The sequence below is a fragment of the Mustela nigripes genome, chromosome 3, assembly GCF_022355385.1.
Source record: "Mustela nigripes isolate SB6536 chromosome 3, MUSNIG.SB6536, whole genome shotgun sequence".
In the NCBI taxonomy this organism is placed as follows: domain Eukaryota; kingdom Metazoa; phylum Chordata; class Mammalia; order Carnivora; family Mustelidae; genus Mustela; species Mustela nigripes.
In genome coordinates, this window is record NC_081559.1 from 165,260,906 (window position 1) to 165,288,701 (window position 27,796).

The following is a 27,796-nucleotide window of genomic DNA, read 5'->3' on the forward strand; positions in this document are numbered from 1 at the left end:
ATTTCTCTAGACTTTCACCAAGACTATAAATGGTTCAATAGAATTTGGCCTGGCATGGGTTGTAACAGTATCTTTCTCAGCCTGTGTAGATTTGGCTATGTGATAATAACAAACAAGCCTTGGAATTTCTATTTATTTTTCATTCAGGCAATAGTCAGATGTAGACCTGGCAGCTCTCTTGACCAGTTCCCCTCCAGGTGGTGACTCAGGGACCAAAGATGCTTCTGTCTTTAGTGTATCTGGAAAAATATACATTAATGTTGAATGGAAATGCAGAAATAGATAATTGTGCAGTATTGTTCCAAGGACTAGGTATAAAAGTGTCCTTATATTATTTCTGCATACATTCCATTGACCTAAACTAAGTCATATGGCTCCCAATATATTTTCATGGGAGAATAACATATGCAATTATCTATGTGCCCAGGAAGAGAAAACACTGTTGAAAACATAATATAGTCTTAACCATACTCCAAATTCTGGTCAAGAAAATGTCTTTTTCTTTTTCTCATATAACAAGGAGCTATGTCTGCTCCCTCTCTTCCCAAAGAAAATAATTAAATGCTCCTCCATTCACTCTATCCGTTTCAGAATCCAAGTTCTCTGTCTCCACCATCAGGTCTGCATGTAGCTTCTCATGGTTAGGTGATATATGAACAAAAAAGTAAAATTATCTGTATCTTTACCTCATATTCACATTCAGCACATCTACAATGAATACTAATAATTAGAAAGAGGAAGAATAAAGACTTACACAGTAGTCAGTGTTCTTTATTGATTCGGCAATACCTCTGCACAGAAACTGTGAAAATCTCACACCAGGGGTAGAGGCAGAGTAGAGAGGGTCAGGTTGCTGGACTAGGCCTTCATTCTACTCTTTGGGAGTAATTACTTTGTCACTTCTTCTCTGTGGCCCCTGGCTATAACCTCTTGGAACCTCTTTGTTGTCATTATTTTCTTTAGCCACATCTGAAAAGAGTTTGGAAAGTACACCTTCCTTGGAGGAGGTGTTCCAAGGCTGCTTTCTTATGTGGGAGTACAAGGACTGATGTTAGTATTTGAATTTAAAAATAAAAACTTTTTTCAAGACTGCCCTTGTGGTTTCCTTAACAATACAATTCCCTCAAAACTCTGAAGATTTCTGATCTATTTCCTTGGCCAGTTCCATCTAGCCAGTTATTATACCTAAAGTTACTTCCTAAAAATAATGTTCAAACTTATTTTACATGGCTGGTTCCTCATCCTCATGCCTCTTTCTCACTCAGCTTAATTGTGAGTACTCTTGGGTTCTTTGAACAAATGGAGTCAATCCACACCCTACTCTGACTCTTCTCCTGAGTCACTTTATTCAGCTGAAAAGTTTTTCCTACTGTGTGTTTTATCACTCAAAGTCTGTAGTTCAATCTCTACAAGCAGCTGGGATTTCCAAATTCAAAAGACCTTGAATTTCTGAAATGCCACCTCTGCTTGCCAGCTGACTAATTCTTCCCTGAACTCATTTCTTCATTGTAATACTTCTGAGATGCAGTTAATAATCGACAAAACACAGTAGGGCTATGAGGCATGTTAACATCTCACTAGAAATGATTAGTCAACATATAGTCTTCTTCCTAACGTACACGAGGCAATGATTTTTAGCAAAGATTTCACCTAGTTTTCCAGTGTTAAGTATCAGTTTCCTCATCGCATGCTATCTATCCTCAGGCCTCATACTTTCAGATTTTGTTGGAGCAGTACCCCACTTCAAGATAACAATTTCTATATTAAGGTAAATAACATAAGCTCCTTCAACTCATTCCCAAGCCATCAATGGCTTAATAAAATTTGATATCTGTCATTAGTGCCTGATAACATAACAAAATTATTTTTTCCTCTACAGTCCATTTATCTTTTTTGGTCAGAAATAACCAAAATAGCTTGGAATATGGTAAATGCTCAGAAAACTAACTGTACCTATTAGCATTGTTATTGCTAATATTATACCTAAAGAGAGGTGTAAAACCAAATAGATAGAAACCATTCAGTTAGCAATAAGCAAAGCAGTACTAAAGACAGTATTTGATCAGAGATTTGGCTTATCAGTTTGCTAGGGCTGCTATAAGGTCCACATTGTGGATGGCTTAAACAATAAAAAGATATTGTTTCGGTTCTGGAGGGTAGACTTCCAAAATCAAGGTGTCAGCAAGGTTGGTTCCTTCTAATGACTGTGAGGAAGAATCTGTTCCATGTCTCTCTACCAGCTTCCAGTATTTTGCTTGACATCTTCGGCATTTTCTGACTTGAAAGAGCATCACTCCTGTCTCTGCCTTCATCTTCACGTGGTGTTCCTTTTGTGTGTGGGTCTTTCTTCAAATTTCCCCTTTTTAAAAGGACACCAGTCCTATTGGATTATTGCCAATCCTAATGACCTCATTTTAGCTTGATTACCTCTGTGAAGATCCTATCTCCAAATAAGGTCACATTCTGAAATACTGAAGGTTAAGATTTCAACATGTGAATTTGAAGGAGACACAATTCCACCCATAACACATAATAAGCCATTAATAAGTAATATTTCCATTGAAAATCTTAAGTTACATATTTACATAGTGACTAATGGTTCTCATCAGTATCTTCAGGAACAAAATCTGGATATTTATATTAGAAATCAAATATGCACCCTTTACTCTTTACTGGACATAATTATGCTTAAGTTAATGCATCCTAAACTACTGTAATGCAGTGATCTCAAGAAATCTTTCTGTTGCTTCCTATGTCCTTGAGCTTACGATACCCTATTATCTTCTCTGTATTGTAATTAATTATTAGCTATGACAGAACAAGAAAAATCAGGTAGGCAGAATATACCCTTAAAAAAGTTGTCTGAAAGAAGATTACTTTTCTGTGTTATAACCATGTAAAAACTATGGTAACATCTAAAGTCTTCTATTGCAAAATTGTTTCACTTTGTTAATAAAGGAATCTTATTATGCTTAAACAAATATGAAAAGATTGAGAATGAGGAAAATCATTGAGGCATTCATTTAATTAAAATCAATATCTTCATCATTTTCAGTGTATTGATATTTTATATTGTTATTTACTTGAGTGAGGTGAAACTTGCATATCATTTATGATATGCTGGACTATAAACCTATAGCTATACTAAGGAGAAAGTAATGCATGTTTTAGGTCAGATATATGGCCAAATAAACTGTTATTGCAATCAGATTGTTCTACTGAAACTACAGAAATACTCACGTACAGAAATAATAGTTGTCAGTAAAATGTTGGAAGATATGGATTTGTTTGCTCTTGCTCTACACTACATGCTTGCTTTTTTACTCTGACTAAAGTGTCATGGGGAAGGAAAGCAGGTTTGGATTGAGGCCAAATATCTGAGAAGTAAACATTTAGCACAACCTCCCTTTTGCCCAGCTTTTTGTTCTTTTCATCTTGTGATCATCTCCCTTACCCAGAATACAGTTACTGAATATTGTCGTCTTGCTTCTGGCTGGAACTTGTCTTTCTATTTCCAGTCTTTAAAAGAGAGGCTGACACATTATAATTACTAAGGAAGTATATTTGACTGGATACATGAATGAATGAATGAATGAATGAATGAATGAATGAAGGAGTAAATTGTATGTCAAAATCCTACTTGTAGCTCAACCAGCATTGCCTTCCTAATCTTGAAAATCCAAAATTAATCTCTCTTTTCTTATTTGTTACAACTTTCCGTGTTCTCAGTTCATCTACTTACAAAAATGTAAAACTGTAATTGTAATAGTAAACATTACAAACATTGCAAAATTATTTGCTTTTAATTTAATTTGCTATTTTATTTGCTTTTAATTTAATTTGCTATTTTGTAGCATTTCACCCATTGTAGTAAGAAAACAATAGACTGTAACCAGATCAATTTTTTGGTTAGCTTTCTAGGCAACAAAGCTAGTCCTGGGAAGAATGGCTAGGTACATAGCAGACACACAATATATAAATGTATTAACTAACTGATGAGAATTCAAACACTGCAATGTATCTTAAATATGAAAGTCTGAATTTTGTTATGTTTCATTGGAACAGAGATTTTTGCCTCATCCTTTAAACAAACAGGATCCTACTCAATATTTCCAGATAGTCTCATCTAAGTGGTTCATGTTGTTGAGGTTAAGTTTTGATCAAAGAAGATGAGATCGGTGAGAAGTATTTCCCCATTACAGACATCAATAGTGGACCATTTCCTGCCAGCTTAGGAAAATAGAGTAACAGGATGTTGTGTGGCAATGTGACAGAACAGATTTTTTACAGGAAAAGGGAGCTTGAAAGTTAAGTCAAAATCTGGCTTTAGAATATAGACACAAATTATTATTAGTCACATTTATGTTGGCCTTTGGGAGTTCAAATTTCTTATTACCAAAGAATATTTAAATGAAATTTTGTAGCCACATATATAAAAACCATTTAGTCTGTAGTCCTGGACTAAATTTCATTGACCCAAAATATTTCAAAACGTCCTTCTGCCAAATATTCTAATAGGCATCTATCTATCTATCTTATGAAAATCCTAAGGCAGGACTCTGTACTACATTAAGCTAGGGCTCTATTTCCCACAAGTGGCAAAGACATAAGTTCACATTCTCTTTATACAGACATCTAGATTAGAGCCTCTTGATGAAACTTGCTCCAAACCATGATTACTTGGGCCTTTCCTGTATAGAGTTCCACAGCATATTAGAGACCAAAAAAGCAATAAGGAAAATACATGTAAAATTTGACAAATTGTTGACATTATAAAGAACATTTTCAAGATGTTAGACAAAGTTCCTACTATTTAGAGACTCACGGTCTGAGTGGCATAGTACTTAAAACTAACATTAGAATTATAGAGGCATCAAATTTAGAATGTGAAAATAAATGATTACCAACGTGAATGATGAATACAATTCTCCAAGTTGATGAATCTAGCTTAAACCCTTGTTTTCCTGATTATCAGTCCAGTTTGCTGTCCATTTGTTTGAGAGTCCAAATTTTGTAATTGCCCACTATCAGAGGAACTCTAATAAGCATAAGGAAAACTCCATCAATTTTCTTATTAGACAGTGCATGGGTAGAATTCCAGCATCTCCAGTTACTCTGTGAGCTTAGAAAGTACAATTTTCCATTCTGAACCTGGTTAATTGGGGTTTTAAAGTGTGTTATAAGCCATTATTATAATGCAACTCCTCAACACATGTATTAAGGCAGGAAGAGAAAAGAAACTGAGGAAGGATGGGGGTGGGAAACACATATTTTTCTATCTTACATTTTTGCTTACAGTTGGTTTTCTTCCAAAGCCATAACAACCCCCACAGAGAGGATTTTTGTTTGTTTCCTTTGTCTATTGAGTATGATATTAGCTACTGTATTGTCTTCTGTAACAGTCAAAAACCAAAAAGGGGAAAAACAATTTCAATTCAGAAGAAAATAAATGGAAGTATTTTAGATAAATACACTTTCAATTTTAAAAGGTCTCAATTGTATATTTGTTGTTATTATTGATATTTGTGTTTTGGTGAGGAGGTACATTGCAGTTGAGTAAGTTTGACAGTTATTTCACATGTATTATGTCTTAAAATCAGAATCTGCTGAGTTTTAGCAGATAGATTGGGCTCCTATAGGCCTATATTCTTTGAGTGGCATTATATCTATTTTATTTGTATTTAAAAACCTTTAACAGGGACATGTGCTCTTGATGTCTCCATAATCATCACCTGTATCTTACATCTGGATACTTCTTTTTTTTTTTTTTTACCTTGCCCATAGCCCCTGCAAAAATTGAAGTTCCCAGTCCCCAGGATAGGTATTACTGTTGTTTCCCTTTTCTCCAAGTAGAAAATATAGGAATAAAAAAGGAATAAACCTTAAAGGTAAGGAGGATGAAAAGAAGTCATTGAGATTATTTGTAGATAATTAAATAACTTCTAAAGTGTGAAACAAGGATAGAAATCTACTGAAAGTATAAAGCGTAATGAGAAAACAATCTCCATAAAACCATGGTCTGAAAAGGTAAAAAAAAAAAAAAAAAAAGAGCACCACCTTGCCCAGAAGGTCACTTGTGTAGTAGTTAGGATTGCCTTTGGCTGTACGTAAGTACCTAAATATAGTGCTTAACAAAACAGGTGTTTTTCCTTCTTGCAGAGTAAGAATTCCAGAGTCAGTTTGGGACTGATATACTGTTAAAGGAAGTCATCAGAATTGGCTCCTCTTTTCCAACTATGTTCCATCCTGTTCAGGTTTTCTTTTTATGATTACAAGATGGCTCTTCTGTATCCAAGCATCATATCCCATTCCAGAAATGAGCAAGGGGGTAGGCCAAGAAAAAAGATGCCTTGTGGCTTTTGAGCAAAATCATTTCAGGTTCTTTAGCCGCATCCAGTAGATCTCTGTTTGCATTCTATTGGACTGAACTACATTACACAGCCAAACCTAGCTGTAAGGTAATTTCAGAAAATTAGTACTTCTAACTGAACATCTTGGACAAGATTAGTGTTTTATTGCTAAAAAAGAAGAGAAGAAATTATTTTGACTAATCTGTTAATTAGGTAACAATTAAGCAGCACTTTCTACATGCCAAAAACTTCTCATATAACTCATTTAATACAACACTTCTCTGCAGTATGAATACCATTATATTTTCGTTTTGAATATAAGGAAACTGAAACACATAGATAATTAATAACATGCAAAAGATTACCTAGCTAAGAAGTGACAGAGCCAAGATCTGAACCTAAGTACTTTGATTCTGGACACCATGATAATGATGTGCTGTGTATATGACACATCTAAAAAGGCACAAGATTTAGAACTGCCGGACACAAAGAGGCTAGAAGTGATGCTATTGGCTGAACTCAAAGTCTGAATACTAAACTATACCACAGGATGACAAGCTTATTCCCCACCCATATTCTCTGCTCCTCTTCAGTCCATGTGACTCAAGAATAAAAGACAAAATACTTTTCTATAACTTTAGTGTCACTTATGACACTTCCAGCTTGGGCTAACAGAAAACCAGTATAAACTGTTGTAAAACATTAAGAAATTTTACTGGCTCATGTAACAGGAAGTCTTAAAGCAAAGCAGTTGCCAAGCCTAGTGTGACTGGAGTTCAGGTTTATTTGAATGCTATTCTCTTTGTTATGCACTGTTCTGGATGTTAACTCTGTTTTAGAGATCACTTTTCTCACTGTTCAAAATAGATGACAGAAGCAAGGGATGCAATATTTTTCCTTGTCTATATTCAGAAGAGAGACAAACGGGCTCCCCATACTTCTCTCCTAAGAACAAAAGCCTCCAGCAACTCTTCCCATACTTCTCTTCTTTCCCCAAAGACTCCAGCAACTCTTTCCTTGTCCAGAATTGGGTCCCTTGCCCATTCCTAAAACAATCACTAACAAGGGGGATGAGATCATATTATAAGATTAGAATTAATTAAAGATCACTATGAGAGTGGAAATGAGGCAAGTTTATTTGAATCACAAGAGCTGTGTGGAGGAGAGATAGGATGTGAATAAAACCAGGTTCCTCTTAATAAATAAATACATTTTAAAAACCCAGGCTCATTTTAAGACCTTTACAGGATAGATGACTGGTGGGTTGAAATTTATAATATTCAATAGTATACAAATAATACTATATATGATACTAATATTAATAATATATAAATATATGCATACTAACATACTATACTATATATACCAATAATAGTATATAAACTGTATATAAATAATACAATATAAATAAAAACAATATGGGAAGCCCAGGTGGTGCGGTCAATAAGCATCAGCCTTCAGCTTCAGTTGTGATCCCAGGGTCCTGGGGTTGAGTCTGCATCAGGCTCTTGCTCAGCAGAAAGTCTGCTTCTCCTTCTCCCTCTGCCCCTCCCCCACTCAAGCTCATACCCTCTCTCTCAGATAAATAAATAAAATCTAGAAAGAAAGAAAGTGTAAAATTCCAGAAGAGCAAGTTAATGAGAAAATTACAAAAGCATCAGCCAAGTAAGGATTAGGTAAAATTCAAAGTTTTTTAAACTAATATCACATTTCCAACCTGTAGTACTTAATACTAGAAGACAAGAATGATGCATTCTTGAATTTAACCAGGGAAAACATGATTTTTAAACTTAGAATTATATTCCCAGCTAAACTATCAACCAAGGATCAGAGCAAAAGAAATACATTTTCAATACATGGAGATTCAGAAGTTTTTTTTTTTTTTCATTTGTACACATTCCAAGAAAGTTATTTGAGAATATACTTCAAAAAAATAAGAGTGAAAAAGAAAAGAGAAAAATTATGAGATACAAAAAATAGGTATACCTGAAAGTGGGATTGCAGATGGGACTGGAAATACAAGGATTGGTGCAAAGTCTATAAAAGAATCAATGTTATCCATAATTTTTCTCCCATACCAACTGCCAGTTATCAACTTCTCCATCCTTGGCTAAAGGCTGAGACTTATTCTTTAGCATAAACCTAGAGATATTCTGTATTTTATATTCAGTGATAATAACTGAAGATGGGAATCTTGTACTGAAAGGAGAGATTGAATAGAAGTCTCTACACTAAATCGTGAGGTAGTGAAGCTCCTTCACTGGCTGTGTCCTTATGAGGCCGAGTATTCAGGATTTCTCTCTGGGGAATGTGTCGAAACCAAGAGAACAGTGTATGAATAGGCACCTCTGGCAGGAAAGTCCTTGTCCTATCTCCCAAAGCCTGCAACCTGACAAGTGCTTCTCAAACTAGATTCTGTCCATACACACAAACTTCCAATTAGGTGTTTAGTGTTTAGGTCATATTAGAAACAGAAAATCAAAGATATCAAAAAGTATGGAAAAATTCCAACATGAAAAACAGATATAAAATTATATAGGAAAAAAATAAAGAAGCACTAAGGAAACAAAATTCTCAGAGAACTGAAGAGAACTTATAATTACTGGACTCAGAGACATGGAAAAGAGGGAATAAACATAGAATACTGAAAAAGAACTCTTTGAAAATAAAAACAATAAGTCAAATAAATTAAAACATGATCACATACATAAAAATTGCAGTGAATATTTGAAGGACAAAGCCAAAAATATTTTCCAGAAGGTAACAAAAATGGTGACAGTAAGGAAAGGAAAACGTAAGAAAATGGTAGTATCCACTCAAGAAGGACCAAGATAATAAAAATTCCAGGGAAAGAAAGAAAACAAAGAAGTTTCTCAGAACTGATGGCACACGTTTCTCGACTGAAACCATTCAGCAAGTAAATGGGAAGGTCAGTGAATGGGGAGACAGTGCAACGTATTTTCACATTATGAAATTTCAGAAGATTGAGGGTAAAGAGAATATCCTGAAAGTTTCTTGGATGGGAGTAGAGGAATGAAGCAGGCTATATCCAGATGTCAGGGAAATGATACAGAAAGAGTCATCTTTGAATGGCACTGGAAGATAGAATTCAATGAAACGCTGGTTTAAAAATTGAAGGAGTCCCTTTTTGTATCCCCCCCAACAACAATTTGGCCTCCATTCATAGAAAAAGTGATTTTGTGGGAGCCAGGACTCTATGCCAAAGAATCTGGGAGACGTCTCATCCAAAGCTGCATTGTGCAATAGTCAAATCTTGGTCCTGGTTATGAGCACAATAGTGGCCCAGGAACCGGCCCCTGGCCCTTTGCCTGCAGTCCAGTAGCCCTGGAAAGCACTGACTTGGACAATCATCAGTAGAGAAGAAGGTCTTTATGGAAGTCCAGGAATCCAGCAGAGAAGTTTGAGCACACTATTGGAACAACAACAACAAAAATCAGAGACTGGGGATGACTGGGTGGCTCAGTCAGTTAAGTGTCTGCCTTCAGCTCAGGTCATCATCCCAGGGTCCTGGGATCCAGTACAACATCTGGCTCCTTGCTCAGCGGGGAGCCTGCTTCTCCCTCTGCCTGCCACTCCCCCTGCTTGTGCATTTTCTCTCTCTCTCTGACAAATAAATAAAATCTTTAGAAAAAAAAAAAAAATCAGAGACTGAACAAGATGAAGGTGGTACGAAAAAGCTTGAATTTATCCCAAAGTGGCACAGCTAGTGCCACGAGAGCCCTTCTCAGCCTATGATCCTCATGTGGAGGAAAGTAAGAATGTATGAGTGCCTGGCTTTCCCAACTGCATGGGATGCTGCCAGAGGCCCATTTCTCTCTCATCCCATCCAGAGTACTGCATCATGAATTGCATGGCTGGGGTTGGTGAGCAGCAAGGAGAGCAACAGCAAAGGCTTGGAATATGTCAAAGGAAAACCAATCCTACTAACCACATTATGGACTCCATCAGGAGGCCCACCCCCTAGCTGTTGAGATGCCCAAACTCTCAACCCCCACAACAGGACCATGGAAATCAACAGCACTCTGTGGGCTGCACTCACACACCTCCATGGGCAGCTCTTTTTACATGCCCCTAACCGTAGTAAAAGTGAGCTTTGGCAGATAACTAGTGAGCATGCACAGAAAGCTGGACTGTTTCTTTGGGCCAGGAAGAGACAAAAAATGAACATTTAGCATCACCTTTGAGGTGAAAGGGTGGCGCTCAGCTATAGGCCCAGGGTACAGCAGGAACAAAAGAAAGCATACAAGCTAAAGACTGCCACAAAACTTAAGAAACAATATAGATGAACATAGGGGGAAGAAAGAGAGAGAGGCAAACCATAAAGCAAACACTCTTAACTACAGAAAAGAAACTGAGGGTTGCTGGAGGGGAGATGAGTAGGGGATGAGCTAAATAGGTTATGGGTATTAAGGAGGGCATTTGTTGGGATGAGCACCGGGTGTTGTATGTAAGTGATGAATCACTAAATTCTACTCCTGAAATTAATATTACACTGTATGTTAACCAACTAGAATTTAAATAAAAACTTGAAACAAAGAGGGGTGACTGAGTGGCTCAGAGTTAAGCCTCTCTCTTGGGCTAAGATCATGATCCTAGAGTCCCGGGATCGAGCTCCCCCATCCAGCTACTAAGTTGCTCCGCAGAGAGCCTACTTCTCCATCTCCCTCTGCCTGCTGCTTCCCCTGCTTGTGTGGGCACTCTCTCTCTCTCTGTTAAATAAACAAACAAATAAATAAATAAAACTTGAAACCAACCAACAACAAAAAAGAATCTGCCACAAGAGGGAGCAAGAAGTGTGGAGCAATGTGTATCCACAGAAAATCTGAGAAATCCCCAGAATCCCTAGTAGGGCTGAAGGAAGATAATTCTTTTCCAAAATTATTCAGTAAAGAATGGAGGAGGTGACTGCTACTTAAATGCAAAGATAGCAGTGCAAGATTTCAAGGAACACAGAAAGTCATTTCAAGGAACACAAAAGGATCACAATAATCTTCCATTAATCAACCCATAGACATGAAGATCTGCAATTTACCCAACAAGGAATTCAAAATAGCTGTTTTAAGAAAGCTCAGCAAGCTACAGGAAAACATAGGAAGGCTATTCAATGAAATCAGAAAAACGATGTGCAAACAAAATGAGAAGTTTAAAAAACAAACAAACAAACAAACAGAAATCATTAAAAAAAATTCTGAGGAGAAAGGTGCAATAAATGAAATTGAAAAATGCAACAGAGAGCCAAAATCAGAATGGATCAAGCAGAAGAAAGAAACTGAAATTGAAGACAAAACCTTTTAAATGATCTACTCAGAGACAACAAAGAAAAAATAATTAAAAAGAATGAAGAGGGGTGCCTGGGTGGTTCAGTGGGTTAAAGCCTCTGCTTTCGACTCAGGTCATGATCCCAGGGTCCTGGGATCTATCTAACCTGTGTTGGGATTTCTGCTCAGGGGGGAGCCTGCTTCCTTTCCTCTCTCTCTGCCTCTCTGCCTACTTGTGATCTCTGTGTCAAATAAATAAATAAAATCTTTAAAAAAAAAAAAAAAAGAGTGAAGAAAGTTTATGTGATCTACGGAATACCATTGAGTGAGCCAATCTGAGAATTACTGGAGTTCAAGAAGAGAGGAGGATGGGGACGGAAAACTTATTTTCAAAAATAATGGCTGGTTGTTTTCTTCATTAGCACATACATAAAAACTGGAAGGATACAGAGAAGATTAGCTATGGTGACTGCCTGCACAAGGATGACGTGCAAATTCAAGACATTCCATATTTTAAAAAGTAATGATGGCTCAAAAGTTTCATATCTGGAGAGAGATTTGGCTATCCATGTTCATGAAACTCATGGGTACCCTAATTCAATTCAGTAAACTATTCTCCAAGACACATTATAAAAGCTGTCAAAAATCAAAGACAAAGAATCTTACAAGCACGAAGAGTAAAGAAACTTATCACTTACAATGGAACCCCCATAAGGCTATCAGCAGTTTTCTCAGCAGAAACCTTATAGGCCAGGAGAGAGTGGGATACTCTATGGATGAAAGTTGTCCTTTAGAAATGAATGAGAGAGATGTTCTCAGGCAGACAAAAGCTGAGGGAGTTCATCACCTTCTGACTTACAAGAAATTCTTAAAGGAGTTCTTAAAGTTGCAATGAAAAGGGAAAAATCAGTAACATGAAAACATGCAATACACTGGAAAGGTAAATATGTAGTCAATTTCAGAATATTATAACATTGTACATGGTACTGTGCTAGCCACTTAATCCTAGCAAAAAATTTAATTTAAGGGATACAAGTATTAAATACAGCAATAGCTATAATAACTTATTAGTGAATATATAATATAAAAAGAGGTAAATTGTGAATTTAAAAAAATTAAATGAGTAAAAAAGTAAAATTTCTTATGTAACTGAAGTTAAGTTGCTGTTAGCTTAAAATAGACTGTTATATATACATAAGATGTTTAAGGTAAGCCTCATGACAATTACAGGACAAAAACCTACAGTAAATACACAAAGATGAAAAGAAGGGAATCAAAGCATTTACCATTATGGAAAACCACCAATTCATAAACAAAAGCAGCAAAAGAGGATGAAAGGAAAAAGGAGACTAAAAAAAACAAAAAAAAAAAAACCCAGAAAACAATTAATATTATGGAATAATTAAGTCCTTACTCATCAATAATTATGCAAAATAAAAATGAATTAAATTCTTTAATCAAAAGACAAAACAGTGGAATGGAAAAAATAAACAATAACAAAAAACAAGAACAAACTATATGCTTCCTACAAGAGACTCACTTCGGTTTTAAGGACACACATAGGTTCAAAGTGAAGAAACAGAAAAATATATTTCATGCAAAAAGAAACCAAAAGAGAGCAGGAATAGCTGCATTGGTATTAAAATAGGCCTTAAGTGACAAGCGGTAAAGATACAAAGAAGGTCATTAAATAAAATAAAGTTCATCAAGAGGATATAACAATCCTAAATATACATACCCCAACATTGTAGGATCTAAATATATCAAACAAATACCAACAGGTTTGAAGGGAAAAACAGACAACAATACAATAATAGTAAGGGTTATCAATATCACACTTTCAACAAAGGATCAATTATCCACACAGAAAATCAGTAAGAAAGTATTGCACCTGAACTCTGCATTAGCCCAAATGAACCCAACCAAAATATTTCATCCAACAACAGCAGAACACATATCCTTCTCAAGTACACAAAAGTTCCTCCAGGATAGAACATATGCTAGGTCACAAAACAAGTCTTAGCAAATTTAAGAAGACTAAAATAATATCATTAGGTCAGAAATACCTCTTCGTGATAGTATGAATATAGAAAACAATAACAAGAAAATGGAAAAAATCTATAATGATGTGGAATTAACACATTCCTGAATAACCAATAGAAAATCAAAGAAATCAAAAGAGAAATTAAAAAATATCTTGAAACAAATGAAAATGGAAACTCAGCATACCAAACCTTACGGAATGCAGCAAAAGCAGTTCTATAAAGGAAGTTTATAATGATATAAATGACTATATGAAGCTAAGAGTTGGTTTTTTAAAAAGATCATGAAAATTGACAAACCTTAGGTAGACTAAGAACAAAAAAGAAGACTCAAGTAAATAAAATCAGAAAAGATGCAGCATTACAATGGATGCTGCAGAAGTTCAAAAAAGTCCCAAGACACTACTTTGAAGAATTGGATGCTAACAAATTGGATAACCTAGAAGAAATGGATAAATTCCTAGAAACATACAATCTATGACTGAATAAGAAAGAAACTGAAAATATGAAAAAAACTAAATTTTAGGAAGAAGATTGAATTAACAATCAAAAACCTCCAACAAAGGAAAGCACAGGACCAGATGGTTTCACTGGTGAATTCTGCCAAACATTAACACCATCCTTTCTTGAACTCTTCCAAAAAACTGAAGAGGAGGCTACACTCTCGAACTCATTTTGTCAGGCCAGGATTACTCTGATATGAAAGGCAGAAAAGAACACTACGAGAAAAAAAAAGTGCAAACCAATATTCTTGATAAATAGAGATACAAAAATTCTCAACAATATATTAGCAACTTAATTCAACAGCATGTTAAAAGAATCATATACCATGATCAAGTATGATTTATTCTTAGTATTCAAAGATGGTTCAACATACACAAATAATGTGACTCACTACACTAATAGAATGAAAGATAAAAATCACATGATTATCTTAATAGATGCAGAAAGAACATCTGACAAAATTAATCATCGCTTCATGGTCAAAGCTCACAAAAATTTGTATCTAGAAGGAATGTTCCTCAACATAAGTAAAGTCATATATGACAAGCCCACAGCTAACATCATACCTTGATGAAAAGCTGAATGCTTTCCCTCTAAGATCAGGAGTAAGACAAGGGCACCCACTTTTACCACTCTTATTCAACATAAAGCTGATATCCTAGCTGGAGCAATTAGTCAAGAAAATGAAATGAAAGACCTCCAAATCAGAAAGAAAGAAGTAAAAAAGTATTTGCAGAAGATATGATCTAATACATATGGAAAAGTCTAAAGGCACCACTAAAAACTGCTAGAACTATTATAAATATTCAATAAAGTTGCAGGTCATATAATCAACATATAAAAATCAGTTGCATTTTTATACACTAACAGTAAACTACCTGAAAAAATAAGAAAACAATCCCATTTACAATAGCATAAAAATACTTGGGAATAAATTTAGCCAAGGAGATAAAATATCTGTACATTTAGGTTTTTCATTTTTATGTATTTATTTTAGAGAGCAAGAGAGCATCAGTGGGGGGAGGAGCAGAGGAAGAGGGACAAACAGAGTCAGTACTCAGTGTGGAGCCCGACACAGGGTTTGAGCCCACAACTCTGAGATCATAACCTGAACCAAAATGAAGAGTTGGGTGCTTAACCAACTGAGCCACCCAGGCATCCCAAAATAGCTGTACATTTAAAATTACAAGATATTAATGAAAGAAATTAAAGAAGACACAAATGTTGGAGCTAATGTAGAGCATGAAATCATCCATAATACCTGGCCTGCCAAAATGTAACATGGAGGAGGTTGGGGGTGAGGAACGTTTTGGAGAATGGCATAGGCCTTTGGAATGAGAGGCCTAAATGACCACTCTACTGTAGGAATGCCTCAGGGCATCCCATGTTCATGAATTGGCGCAATTAATATTTTTTTAATGTCCATACTATCCAAAGTCATAAATTCAGTGTAATCTCTATCAAAATTCCAATGGCATTTTTAAAGAAATATCAAAAACAATCCTAAAATTCATAAGGGAACCACAAAAAGACCCCAAATAGCCAAAACAATTCTGAGAAAGAAGACCAAAGCTGTAAGCCACGGACTTCCTCATTTCAAAATAAATTACAAAGCTATAGCAAAAAAGAACCAACCAAACAAACAAACAAAAACTCCATGTGGTACTGACATAAAAACAGACATATAGACCAATGAAGCTGAATAAAGAGCCCTGAAACTATTCCCTTACATATATAGTCAACTAATATTTGATAAGAAAGTCAAGATTATTCAATAGGGAATGGGTAGTCTCTTTCATAAATGGTAATGGGAAAACTGGACAATCACATTCAAAAGAATGAAATTGGAGTCCTACCTACCTATTCACAAAAATTATTTTGAAATGGATTATAGATCTCAAAATGAGCCTGAAAACAAAACAAAACAAAAAAAAAGCACTAAGAGAAAAAATAGGAAAAATCCTCCTTGAAACTGGTCCTCCAGACAATTTTTTGACATCAAAAGCACAGGCAACAAAAGCAAAAATAAACAAGCTGAGACTATATCAAGCTAAAAAGCTTTCTTCACAGCAAAAGAAACAATGAACAAAATGAAAAGCTAACTTATGGAATGTGAGAAAATATTTGCAAATCGTCTATCTAATAAAGGGTTAATTATCCATCATGTAAAAAGAACTCATATAACTCAATAGCAAAGAACCAAACAATCCAATTAAAAAATGTGCAGTGGACCTGAACCACCATTTTCCTGAAGAAGATGCACAAATCATCAACAAGTGCTTGGAAAGATTCTCAACAATCACTAATTATCAAGGAAATGTAAATCAAAACCATCATCTCACGCGTTGGTGAAGATCTAAAGAAAAGGGCATCCTTTTGCACTGTCAATAGGACTAATAATCAGTACAACCACAATGGAAAACACTACGGAGGTTCCTCAAAAAATTAAAAGTAGAACTACCATTTGGGTGCACCTGTGCGGCCCAGTGAAGCATCCACCTTTGGCTCAGGTCATGATCCCAGAGTCCTAGCATTGAGACCAGCATCAGACTCCCTGCTGAGCAGGGAGTCTGCTTCTTCCCTTGCCTCTCACCCCACTCTCCGGCTCTCTTTCACTCTCTCTCTCTTTCAAATAAATAAATAAAATCTTTTTTTAAAAAAAAAGGAACTACCATCAGGGATCCAACAGTCCTACTTCTGGGTATATTCTCAAAGGAAATAAAATTAGGATCTCAGCGTCCAGTACAGCATTATTCACAATAACCAATATATTTAAAAAATGGATAAAAAGATGGAGTATATGTCTATAAAGAATGGAATATTATTCAGCCATGAGGGAAAAAAAGGAAATCTTATCATTTGTGACAACATGGGTGAAGGTATATGTTAGGTGAAATAAATTAGTTAAAGACAAATACTAAATTATATCACATATTATTTATGTGCGGAATTTTTAAAAGCTGAAGTCATAGATCCCAGAGAGTAGAATGGTGTTTGCCAAGAGTTGGAGGAGGGGGAAATGGGAAGATGTTGGTTAAAGAGTACAAATTTCCATTTATAAGATAAATAATTTCTGGGACACTTGGGTGGCTCAGTTGGCTGAGTGTCTGCCTGCTGCTCAGGTTATGATCCCAGGGTCCTGAGATGGAGCCCAGGGTTCTGGGTATTGGGATTCCTGCTCAGTGAGGAGTCCCCTTCTCTGCCCCCCTCTTTGCCATTCCCCCTGGTTTCTCTCATTCTTGCTCTCTCTGAAATAAGTAAATAAAATCTTAAAAAAATAAAATGAATAAGTTCTGGGGATTTAATGTACAGCATGGTAACTATAGTTACCAATACTATATTATGCACCTGAAAGTTGCTAAGACAGTAGATCTTAAATATTCACACCACAGGCAGAAAAAAGATAATTATGTGAGGTGATGTGAGGTGAGGTGTGGTTATCATTTTGCAAAATACAAGTGCATCAAATCATCACGTGGTACTCCTTAAGCTTATATTATGATATAGAACTATATCTCAATAAAACTGGAAAAAAATGTAAGGAAAACAAGAAAAACAGTTCAGGAAAACTAATTTACACTCTAGAATTCTATACCCTCATAAGCCATTTATCATGTATTAGGGCAAAATCAGGAGAATTTCAGTCTTGTGAAATCTCAAAAAAATTACCTTATATATACATTTTCCCAGGAAGCTCCATGAAATTGTACTCTAAAAGTACAAAACAAGGATGAATGGAAAGAGGAAAGGAAAGGAGAAAAAGGAATAAATAGTATTCAGGAAACCTAGAATCTAATATAGGGCAAAAGGGAATTCTCAGGATCATGAGGAAAAGAAAATTTTAGTCACAAAGAGCAATTAGTTGAGAATAGAACAGAAGGATGGAAGGGTCCAAGGACACCAGCATGGCAGGAAAAACAACCGACTTGATTATCTGATAATCTGATTATCGATTATTGGATGCAGTGATGCATTACTTGACGTAATAATGACTGTATTACACTGGCAAAGGATTTGGGGATGGATAGTGATATTTCATTGAAAACTGAGAAATGATGACGACATTAATTATGAACTCCAGGAAAGACAAAGAGATCAAAACAAAACATAATCGCCATACTCTATATAGATTAGCTGTTAATAAAAATATAAGCTTTTGATTTAAAAAAAGATTTGAAGAAAGTGTGTGTTGGAGGTATAAATCCATTACAATTTCATATTTTATTGTAGATAGTCAATATAATCAATAATAACTAAACTAATAAAATTATTTTATTTTATTTTATTTTTTTAAAGATTTCATTTATTTATTTTACAGAGAGAGATCACAAGTAGGCAGAGAGGCAGGCAGAGAGAGGAGGAAGCAGGCTCCCTGCTGAGCAGAGAGCCCGATGCGGGACTCGATCCCAGGACCCTGAGATCATGACCTGAGCCGAAGGCAGCGGCTCAACCCACTGAGCCACCCAGGCGCCCTAAACTAATAAAATTTTAAAACATACTATTTTATGTAGAAATATGAGTGGAACGTCATGGGGGCCTGGGTGATTAAGTCTGTTAGTGTCGGACTCTTGATTTCAGCTCAGGTCTTGATCTCAAGATCACTAGTTCAAGCCTGCATTGGGCTCCATGTTGGGTGTGGAGCCTACTTAAAAAAAAATGAGGTGAACATTGGGAAAATCACCTAAAAAGAATTGACAATGATTATTCCCCTGGGAGCGGGAATTGTCAGGATGTTGAGAGGGACAAGAAACTGCTAATTTTCATCATGAGCCTTAAAAATCTATTTGACCTTTAAATCTGTACATCTATCTGTTTAATAAATATAAAAATCATTTTAAAAGAGGTATATTAGTCATATAGTTTAATTTTCATTATAAAATATATTTTAAAAGTGATATAATCATACTTTTCAGTGTCTTTTAGATGATTTCATTATCAGTATGCCCTGGTATGTTTATTCATAATCATACAACTTCAGGTCACCCTAAATTCACTCATAATGCATTATTTTAATATACTCTTGCAAGGAGATAAAAGCAAAGATAAGTGATTTGATTAAGTCTATACACATAGCAAGTTTTCTCAAAAAGCTGTTTAATTTCTTCTTTTGCATTTAGGAATTTATGGCAAAAGTTATAGGTTGAAAAATAAAATCCACCACAGAAGTATAAACATTATTCATGCAAATTATAACAACATTCATAAAATTTACGTGCAAGGTAATCTGTTAGATGGTTATTCAAATGTGGTAAAGTAAAGTTGAAAGTAAAATCGAACATCTGGGGCCAGAATATATGTTAATCAGGACGGTTATAGATGTGCATGTCAATGGATTATCAAGTCCTTGAGGAATTCTGAATTTGAAAATACTAACTTTTTCCCCAAGAGTTACCTCTTATTGAAGTGAATGTCCAAAATCGGTAATTGATCTTTATCTTGATTATCTATGTTAAAATTGTGGATTTACCCACTTAAGATTCATAAGGGTTCTTTGCCATTTCAGGGTTGCCACAGTTAATTTTATGTGTTAGCTTCACTGGCTTTTGGGGTGCCCAGATATTTGGTCCAACATTCTAGGTGTGTCTGTGATGTTTTCAGATGTGGTTAACATTTTGAATAGGCAGAGGAGTAACGCAAATTGTCTTCCTCAATTCCACGAAAGACCTGATTAGAAAAAGGCAGGTAAGTAAGAAATCCCTCTCTGTGCATGACTGTTTCCCTGCTGAGCTATCAGCCTTCCCCTGCCTTCATACTCAGATTCAGATTGGATTTTACACCATCAGCCTCCTCCCGGTTCTTAGGCCTTCAGATTCAAACTAGATCTATCCCACTGTCTCTTCTTATGTCTTCAGTTTGTCAACTGCAGATCCTGGGACTTCTCAGCTTCTCTGACTGTGTAAGTTAATTCCCTATAATCTTTCTGTGTCTCCAAATATATATATATATACTGTTGGTTCTGTTTATCTGAAAAACCCAGACTAATACAGTGTTTTCTGGAGGAAAGTTGAAAATTCAGTTCAACTGCTACTTCTAAATATTCAAATGTTCAGTCAAGCAAACTGGAGTCATAGATGGTTAATTTTTGTCCTGGTTTATTTAGTCTTTCAGCTCGAATGTGACAGGAATCAACTAATGCTAATTTAGGACAAAAATAATTGAAAGAAGAAAATGTTGGGAGGAATTTATTTTAAGAAACCATAAGTATCTCAGTGATATCAGGGGCAGAAGTGCTTCTGCAGTCCCTGAATGGGCTGGGACAAGATGTGGGATTCCATTTCATATGTTTTATTCACTTTTCTCTCTACAGAAAAACTATCACTGCTACTCTGTTCAGATGGTGGCAACCATGCCATAATACCAGAGGTTTTACTTTTTCATTCAAGAGATCAGCCTATGTAAGGATGAAACTCTTGAAACTAACTCTAGATTTCTAAGGGAGGGATTTGGTCATAATTGAGTCAGGATCTCCCTTGCGGTCCAAGAATCTGCCAACAAGAGCACGCATGGAGTTATGCTGTACAAATATGGCCGCCGTCTCCTGTCCCTGTGGCTATGTGGATGGAGACTGAGAATGGCAGGAGTTCCCACATAAGACAGGTTAATTCTGAATTCACTTTTTCTTTCAATAATTATATTAGAACCTTCTATGTGTCCCGCACTGGGGAGGATATGATTCTGAAAAAGATGATTCTTGCCCTCACCAACCTTTCTATCTAGTTAGGTGTATTGGGACAGGTGTATTGGCTGGTGAGGACTGGATTTTATGTAACTAAATTGTCAATGTAATACATTGCAACAAGTGATATTATGCAGAAAGAAAAGGTGTTATGGTAGCAAAGGAGAAGAAGCATCTCATTGAGATTGGGAGATAAGTGATATCTTCCTGTGAAAAATGACATCTATACTAAGACAACAAAGGTGCATTAAGTGTTAGCTTAGCCAAATAGATGAAAGTGAGATATAATAGAAATGACTCTAATGTTTATGGAGACACAAAGATAATGTGGATGGATCCAAAACAAAGTGATATTGAAATGTTGATGGGTATCTTAGTTTGGATTTCCCAAAAATCAGATCCTAAGATAAGACAAAATTAGTCCTCTGTGTTGGCAGCGTTCTTAACAGTTTCTTCCAACAAGGATGGGCAACAGCACATTTTGCATGACAGGATTTGCATTCTCCCGGTGGAGCCCAGCAGAAAAACGGCACCTTTCCCTCAGTGGTTCCACTGGAACAGGAAAACATTCCAGGGCTGACTAATGGGAACAAATCGGGCCATTTAATCAATCACTGGAGACAAACACCTAGAATATACCAGTCAGGGATTGAGGACAGTCACATTTGTATCACATGACCAAATACCGGGTGAGGAAGAATAATTCTTTAAAAGATATCACAGCATTATTACCTGAAAAGGGAATGGATGTTAATCAGGCAAGATCTACAATGTCCCCTAAAATCTCAGGTTATACTCCTTTAATATTTATTTTATACTTGGAGATGTGAATGTATTATACAGACTTAGCAACAAAAAACTTTCTTTTCTTCTTCTTCTTCTTTTTTTTTTTTTTTTTTAAATAGACTTGATCCCATGACCGTCTTCTCTCAGAATAGTTCCTTGAATATAAAGGACGATTTGCAAAGAGTAAAAACTAAAATCATGCACACCTTGGTTTTCAGGACACCATAACAATTTGCACATAAAGAGAATAGTGATTCTTAACTCATAATGGTCCGCAGATGGCTTTTTCACAGACATATTTAGTATCTGGTGAATTCAATAGATTCACTCCTTAGAACGTATTTTTGTACATACAAACTTCTTTTGAGAGATTGACCGTCTACACGAGGCCCAAGTTAAAACCCTGATGTAGACTGACTGAATGTTTTCAAAGCCCTTGGCTCCTTTGCAAGTAAACAGATAGTCCTTTTCATAGTTATAATGTAGGAATGCCATTTAGATGAATTTGTTGATTTTTATTTTTAAACTGCTCAAATTATAAAGATATACAAATCCGAAACACTATTTTCATACTGCGTTCTTGTTCAATTCAGTGTCACAATCTTAAATCAAGGCAGATAAACTGTATTCAATTTCTGGTGAGGATACAAGGGCAAAAAATTAAGTCTTTCTGAAGCTTTTGAATATTGTTTACTCCCATAATAAAGGAGGCAGCTTGCTGCCTAATAAGATGTGGCCTGGGAGGTTGGTTTATCAATTTGTCGATCCCTTGGAGGAAAAAACACATTTTAAAAACAAATCCAAGAGTAAGACATACATGAATGCAATCCATTTACACTGAGAGCACATTTCTGTACTGTGCCAAATAAAGTAAGAATTTTTGTATAGAAATTTATTCTTCTACCTTGCCATCCTTAAATAATATGATGTTCAGGAATTATATATGTCTGTAGGAAGCACTTTAAGGTTTCTTTGCCTTTTCTATAAAGAGTGTTATTTGTAAAACAACCATAAATTTGTGAAAATGTTAACATGCCAGATTTGTAGGTTTGTCATATAATGCAATAAAATACAGGATATGAACAATTGTTCTTTTAAGATGAGTAGGTACCAAATGTTGCACGGAACAGACTAATACTAAAAAAAAAGTTGCTTATTTGAAATACAAATTTAACTGGACATCCTATTTTAATTTTTGAAATCTGGCGACCCTAGAAACCTGCAAACAATATTGTTTTTATTTACTTGTAAATAAACCTTTGATTTTGTATACTAAAGTAGTTTCGGTAATGACATCTCATTTTATTGTCAGATATATGTTTTTGGCTAAATGGACTATTAAGAGTATATACAATTGTATTTTCATTGAAGTTGTAATACAATACTTCAAGCTTTTTTACCATAAGCAGTGTCCACTCACCTCCCCTTTCACTCCCGAAGAACTTTATGAAGAAAGCCTGAGAAAGACTGAGGTAAATGTTTCTTAATTTCAGATTGGTTTCAGATCAATTCTTTTAGTATTTAAGGAAATGTTATTAAAAGTTGCATATTTTCTGCGTTTAAAGTAACTTACATATGTGATTCTTCAATGATTTGTCTTTGAAAGCCGAAAGTTTTCAAAATGAACCATTATGTAGAGATGAAATCAATGAGTCTAAAAAATGAATAATTCATTTTTAAGTAAATGAGAAATTATTTTTTGCTCTTACTTATACATTTTCACATTTACAGTTAAATAGTAATTTGCGGTACACAGGGTATTAGTTGTGAATTGTGGTTTTCAATATCACAGACACATTTGTTGCTGTGGTTTTGCAATATCATTCCCTGATGCTTTTCTCAATTGTGGTTTTCATAATCATTGTTTGATAGTCATGTAGCTGTGGTTTGGGCCTGCTATATCCATTTGGGCAGAGATAATTGCTTATAGGTTTTGCTGTCTTTTAATTTTATAGCCTTAGTGAGTTAAATCAGAAAAAGAAAAATTGAACTTTAAATATCATCAACAGTCTCATTAAAAATGATGAGAAAACACAAATTGTAATAGTACTCCCCAGTTTAATTCATTCATAATGGCTATAATTAATATATATTTATAAATTTATATAAACTATATTTCTAATAATGCAGTCTGGTTATTTTACCAGTCTTGCCTTGAATTCCCTGACTTTTGCTCCTTTCAGCTTTTAAACTGAATATTTAGCTGAGATTTATTTGTTTCTCTTTTGCTTTGCATATTTAACCATTTCAAATGCCAAAAGAAACACTAACTGTTATGATATTTTAATTCCAATGGGCATTCCTTTTGGCTGATATAAAAAGTCAGCCAGTTCTGTAAAAAAGATCTTTAAAAACCATAATGTATAATACATCCAATTCTAAGCACACCAATTTAATTGTAATGAATTGAAAATTAAGGAGGCAAAAATCTGTAGTTCTCTGTCTGCTTATTCATTCCACAACACAAACACATATAACCCTGCTTTTCATGGTACTTACGGCTTTAATTTGTTGGTTCTTCAGGGGAGGGACTTTGTCATTTAGTGCATTTTCCACTGCAAAGGACCTGTATTCTTACAACCCCATATGGTAATAGTACTAATGGTAATGGCATAAAATTCACAATTGGTCTTCAGCTCTGTGTTAAGATTCTCTCAGCCAAATCTTTCACAGGGCAACTCTTTACACCTTCCAGAAGATGTCCTGATGGGGTTATAAATGACACTGATTACAGTGCCTCCTGCACACTGAGCGGCCAGCATTATGCTCAGGCAGATCTCTGCTTAGGCTCTCTGCTGACCCCCAGACCCTTTCAGAGTATCAAGTTTGGTGGGGCTCATAGGAATGGCCAGTCGACCAGACAAAGGGGGGCAGAATTTTGGATCAGAATGGAGGATCTCACAACCTGGGGGGAAGGGTCAGCAGTATCTGGGGGATACGTGTCAACTGCAGTGGAGTTTATTAGTAAATACTGATTACATAAAGCGGCCAGTTCCACTGCCACTTGGATAGAAGCTTCTTCCAGCCCACCCGGGAGGATATATTTAATACTCAGTATATATGAAACTATGAGAAACTAAGCTAGCCTCATGCAAGCTTAACTTGGCCAAATAATAACTATGCAAATCACTTCAAAATTTGTTCTTTTGGCTTGCAGTTTCCAACATACTACACACAAAATAATTGAATAAGAATGAAACAAAACTTTAAAAGCTGAAGAACCATGAAATAGTTATTGGGTCTTACCTGCTTGGGAAATTATGGCAAGATCAAATCTTTTATTAGTCGCTGGCTGCTTCCCTGTGGCAGAAGAACTAAAAAGAATTAGAGGTCATGGGATGGGGAGGGACTTCAGAACTTCCACCGACTTCCTCAAGAAGTTAGTATTCTGATTAGAGACGGTTCATTTCCCACCTAGGGCTAATCACCTAGTTCATGGTCCTCCTTTTTGATATGAGGAAAAAATATCTGCCTGTTTCCAAATTCGGAATTTTTACAATCTAGAAATGAAAACTCGAGGTGAGAGAGAGCACTTTGAGGACACCGCTCAGCATCCCATCCGTGCGGGCTAAGTGGGGGATGGTCCACATCCGCAGCGGTCTCCTGGGAACCTTGAGAGCATTGAAATGGTCTCTAGAGAGCCCGGGCAGATGAGAGGGCTTAACTGGCCCCAAGACACACAGTTGGCATTTGTGATCAGCTGCCTCACGCCGAGGATTTTGCCAGGGGCCTAACCTTCCTGCCAAGAAGCTGGAAGGGCGGGGGTGGAGGCTAGGGGAGGGGGCGGCATAACTGGAAGCACAAAGTTTACGAAGAGACTGGGATTTCTTTGTGCCCCGCTGGACGGGCGAGGCGAGGGGAGAGTTGGGGTCCATCAGAGGGGGCTGTGGGAAGAAGTTGCCTGGAGGGGTGCTCTGGCAGATGCCCAGAGCTGACGCGGTGACAACTGCAGAAGGTGGCCCCCCTCCAAAGCCTCCCCACGCCTCTTGCCCCCCCAACCTCCCACCGCGCTCCCGTGCACCCCACCCGACCGAGGCCGGGGCCCTCTTTTGCATCCGGACTGGCTTTGGATGCAGCCAATCCTCCTTTCGCTGATGGAATAGTCTCCCCTCCCCGCAGCCCCGGCGCGCCCCTCCCTCCCGCGCCTCGCCACCTCCCGCGGCAGAGAGCGAGCTGCGCGGCCCGGAGCGGCGGCGGCGGCGGCGGCGGCGCTCGAGTCTCTGCCCCGCACGCGGGGGAGAGGGGAGAGCGAGCGCGCTCCTCCTCCCGCGCCTTCCGCCCCCTCTCGCCCCCTCTCTCCTCTGCTCGCTCTCCCTTCTCTCCCTCCTTCTCTTCCTTCTTTGCGTGTTCCCCTTTTCTCTCTCCTCATCCATTCGTTTGTAAATTCTGTTCTCCCCCCTCCATCGCTCTTCTACTCTCCCCCTCCCCTCCCCACTGTCACACTCTCTCTGCCCCCCTCTGTCTTCTCATTTGCCTGCTCATCTCCAAACGTGGCTCCGCGGCTCCCGGAGGAGCCCAGCGCCCGGATCCCGCGCGTCCGGAGCCCCTGGAGTCCGGCCCGCGGCGGCCCGAGCCTGGCCAGCGGCGGCGGCGGGAGCGGCGGGAGCCGAGGGAGCGGCAGCCCGGACCGCGGGCACCGCGGGAGCCCCAGTGGCAGCGGCCGTCGCCGAGATGTCCCGGCGAAAGCAGAGCAAACCTCGGCAGATCAAACGTAAGTTTGCACGCTGGGCCGGCAGTTGCTGGGATTATTTCTGGGGAGGGGGGCGCGCGGGGCGGGAAAGGGAGGGGGGCTCGGGGAAATCCGCTCCCCGTGCCCCGGATTTGTCAAACTTTGCCTGAGCAGCGGAGGGGACAACTAGTCAGGCACAGACAGACAGACGCCCCGCGCGCCGGGCGAGAAAGACGCCGCGACCGACAGCCTACTCTGGCTCGCCCGAGTCTTCGCGCTCCAGGCTTTCTTTTTAATCCCGAACCCCCGCGCCCAGTGAGTCGCGCTGGCGCTATCGTCCAGCCTGCCGGGGCAGCCCCGCTCATTTAGGAGACTCAGCTTAGGGTGGTGGTTGTCATTGTTGTTGCAACTGGCGTCGTGCTACTCTCGGGGACCACACTTTCAGCAAGCAGGGTGAGAACTTAGTTCTCCGAAAAGCTGGGTGGACCTCGGGGCGCGGGAGGCACCGTCCCTGGGCGGTGGAAAATCAGTGTCTGGGTCCGGGTCCAGGGCGGTGCCCGAGCCACGCCAGACCCGAAGCGAAACAAAAAGTAGGTGTAAAAGTTTGCGCCTCTGCAGTCGGGCGGCCGTCCGCCTCCGCCCCGAGGGCGCGGGGCTGACGGCGGCCGGGGCTGGGCCGGGGGCGCCGGGCCCCGTCCCGTTCGCGTGGCCGGGACGCTCAGCCGAGCGGGGATTCGCTTTACCTCCCTCCCCGGAGGCGCGCGGAGTCCTCGCTGGGAGGGGCCGCCCGTCACTTCCCAGCGCGGAAGCTGTGAGTTCAAGGCAGCCGGTGCGCCGCGGAGAGCGTGACCCGGAGCCCCCCAGCGCCCGAGGGTCGGGGTGGCGCTTAGAGGACGCCGCGGGGTCCGAGGTACCTGCCTGAAACACACACTGGCAGAACTCAACTCGGTCAACTTTTCTTGTCTTGGGGAAAATTCCTCCAATGGTGTTTTGTCTCCCTGCGACACTTCTTCAACGCTTTGGCCGAAAACGAGACTCAGCCTTATTAGTTTATTTGTATTTTTATTTTTTCGCTAGGGTTGTGGTGTGTCCATTTCTTCGTGCTGTTAAAAGTCCGGCAACTAGTTTCAAACTGACTGTAGTGTAATTTTGGGGTAAGGCTTTAATAGTATCCCCTCCCCCTTAATTATTAACCACACTCACCCCACCCCCAGAGGTTGAAAATTGTGTTTGGTGTAGTTTAAAAATAAATCCTATCAATCAACTTATTCAGCGTGAAATGGGGTCCAGGTTGCAAGCAGTTTGCTACAGTTAAGTATTTCAATCTATATATACATGTACAAACCTTGCCTTTCAGACTTGACTGTCGCTTTTATTCGGTGGATTTCTTCTCTTATACTTCAGTTCCTTTTTTATGCAACTTGGGTTAAAGCAGGGGCTGAACTGAACTTTTAGCTCAAAGCAGTTTTAATCAAGTAGAGATACCGTTC

The 27,796-nt window shown here is 38.0% G+C and overlaps 1 protein-coding gene, 1 long non-coding RNA gene and 1 other non-coding gene across 5 annotated transcripts in view; 2 read left to right on the top strand and 1 right to left on the bottom strand.

Moving 5' to 3' along the window:
- LOC132013229 (uncharacterized) overlaps positions 1–25,337 on the bottom strand; it is a 99,422-nt gene extending 74,085 nt beyond the window's left edge. Inside the window, exons 1-2 of one of the 2 annotated variants that reach the window (XR_009402928.1) lie at positions 24,884–25,337; positions 23,211–23,291 (exon numbers count right to left, since the gene is read on the bottom strand). This is a non-coding gene — a long non-coding RNA (uncharacterized LOC132013229). Of the gene's footprint in view, positions 1–23,210; positions 23,292–24,136; positions 24,292–24,883 lie in introns of those variants that run through there. The other variant, XR_009402929.1, reaches the window with a different exon arrangement.
- Positions 12,038–12,145, top strand: LOC132014766 (U6 spliceosomal RNA). The gene has a single exon (XR_009403408.1). It is a non-coding gene; the product is annotated as a U6 spliceosomal RNA (small nuclear RNA).
- Positions 25,338–25,790: 453 nt separating the features above from the next.
- Positions 25,791–27,796, top strand: part of ZFPM2 (zinc finger protein, FOG family member 2) — a 458,266-nt gene continuing 456,260 nt past the window's right edge. For both annotated transcript variants that reach the window (XM_059395028.1, XM_059395029.1), the window contains exon 1: positions 25,791–26,348. In XM_059395028.1, the coding sequence (XP_059251011.1) occupies positions 26,309–26,348 (40 nt within the window). In that variant the 5' untranslated portion in view covers positions 25,791–26,308. The remainder of the gene's footprint in view (positions 26,349–27,796) is intronic.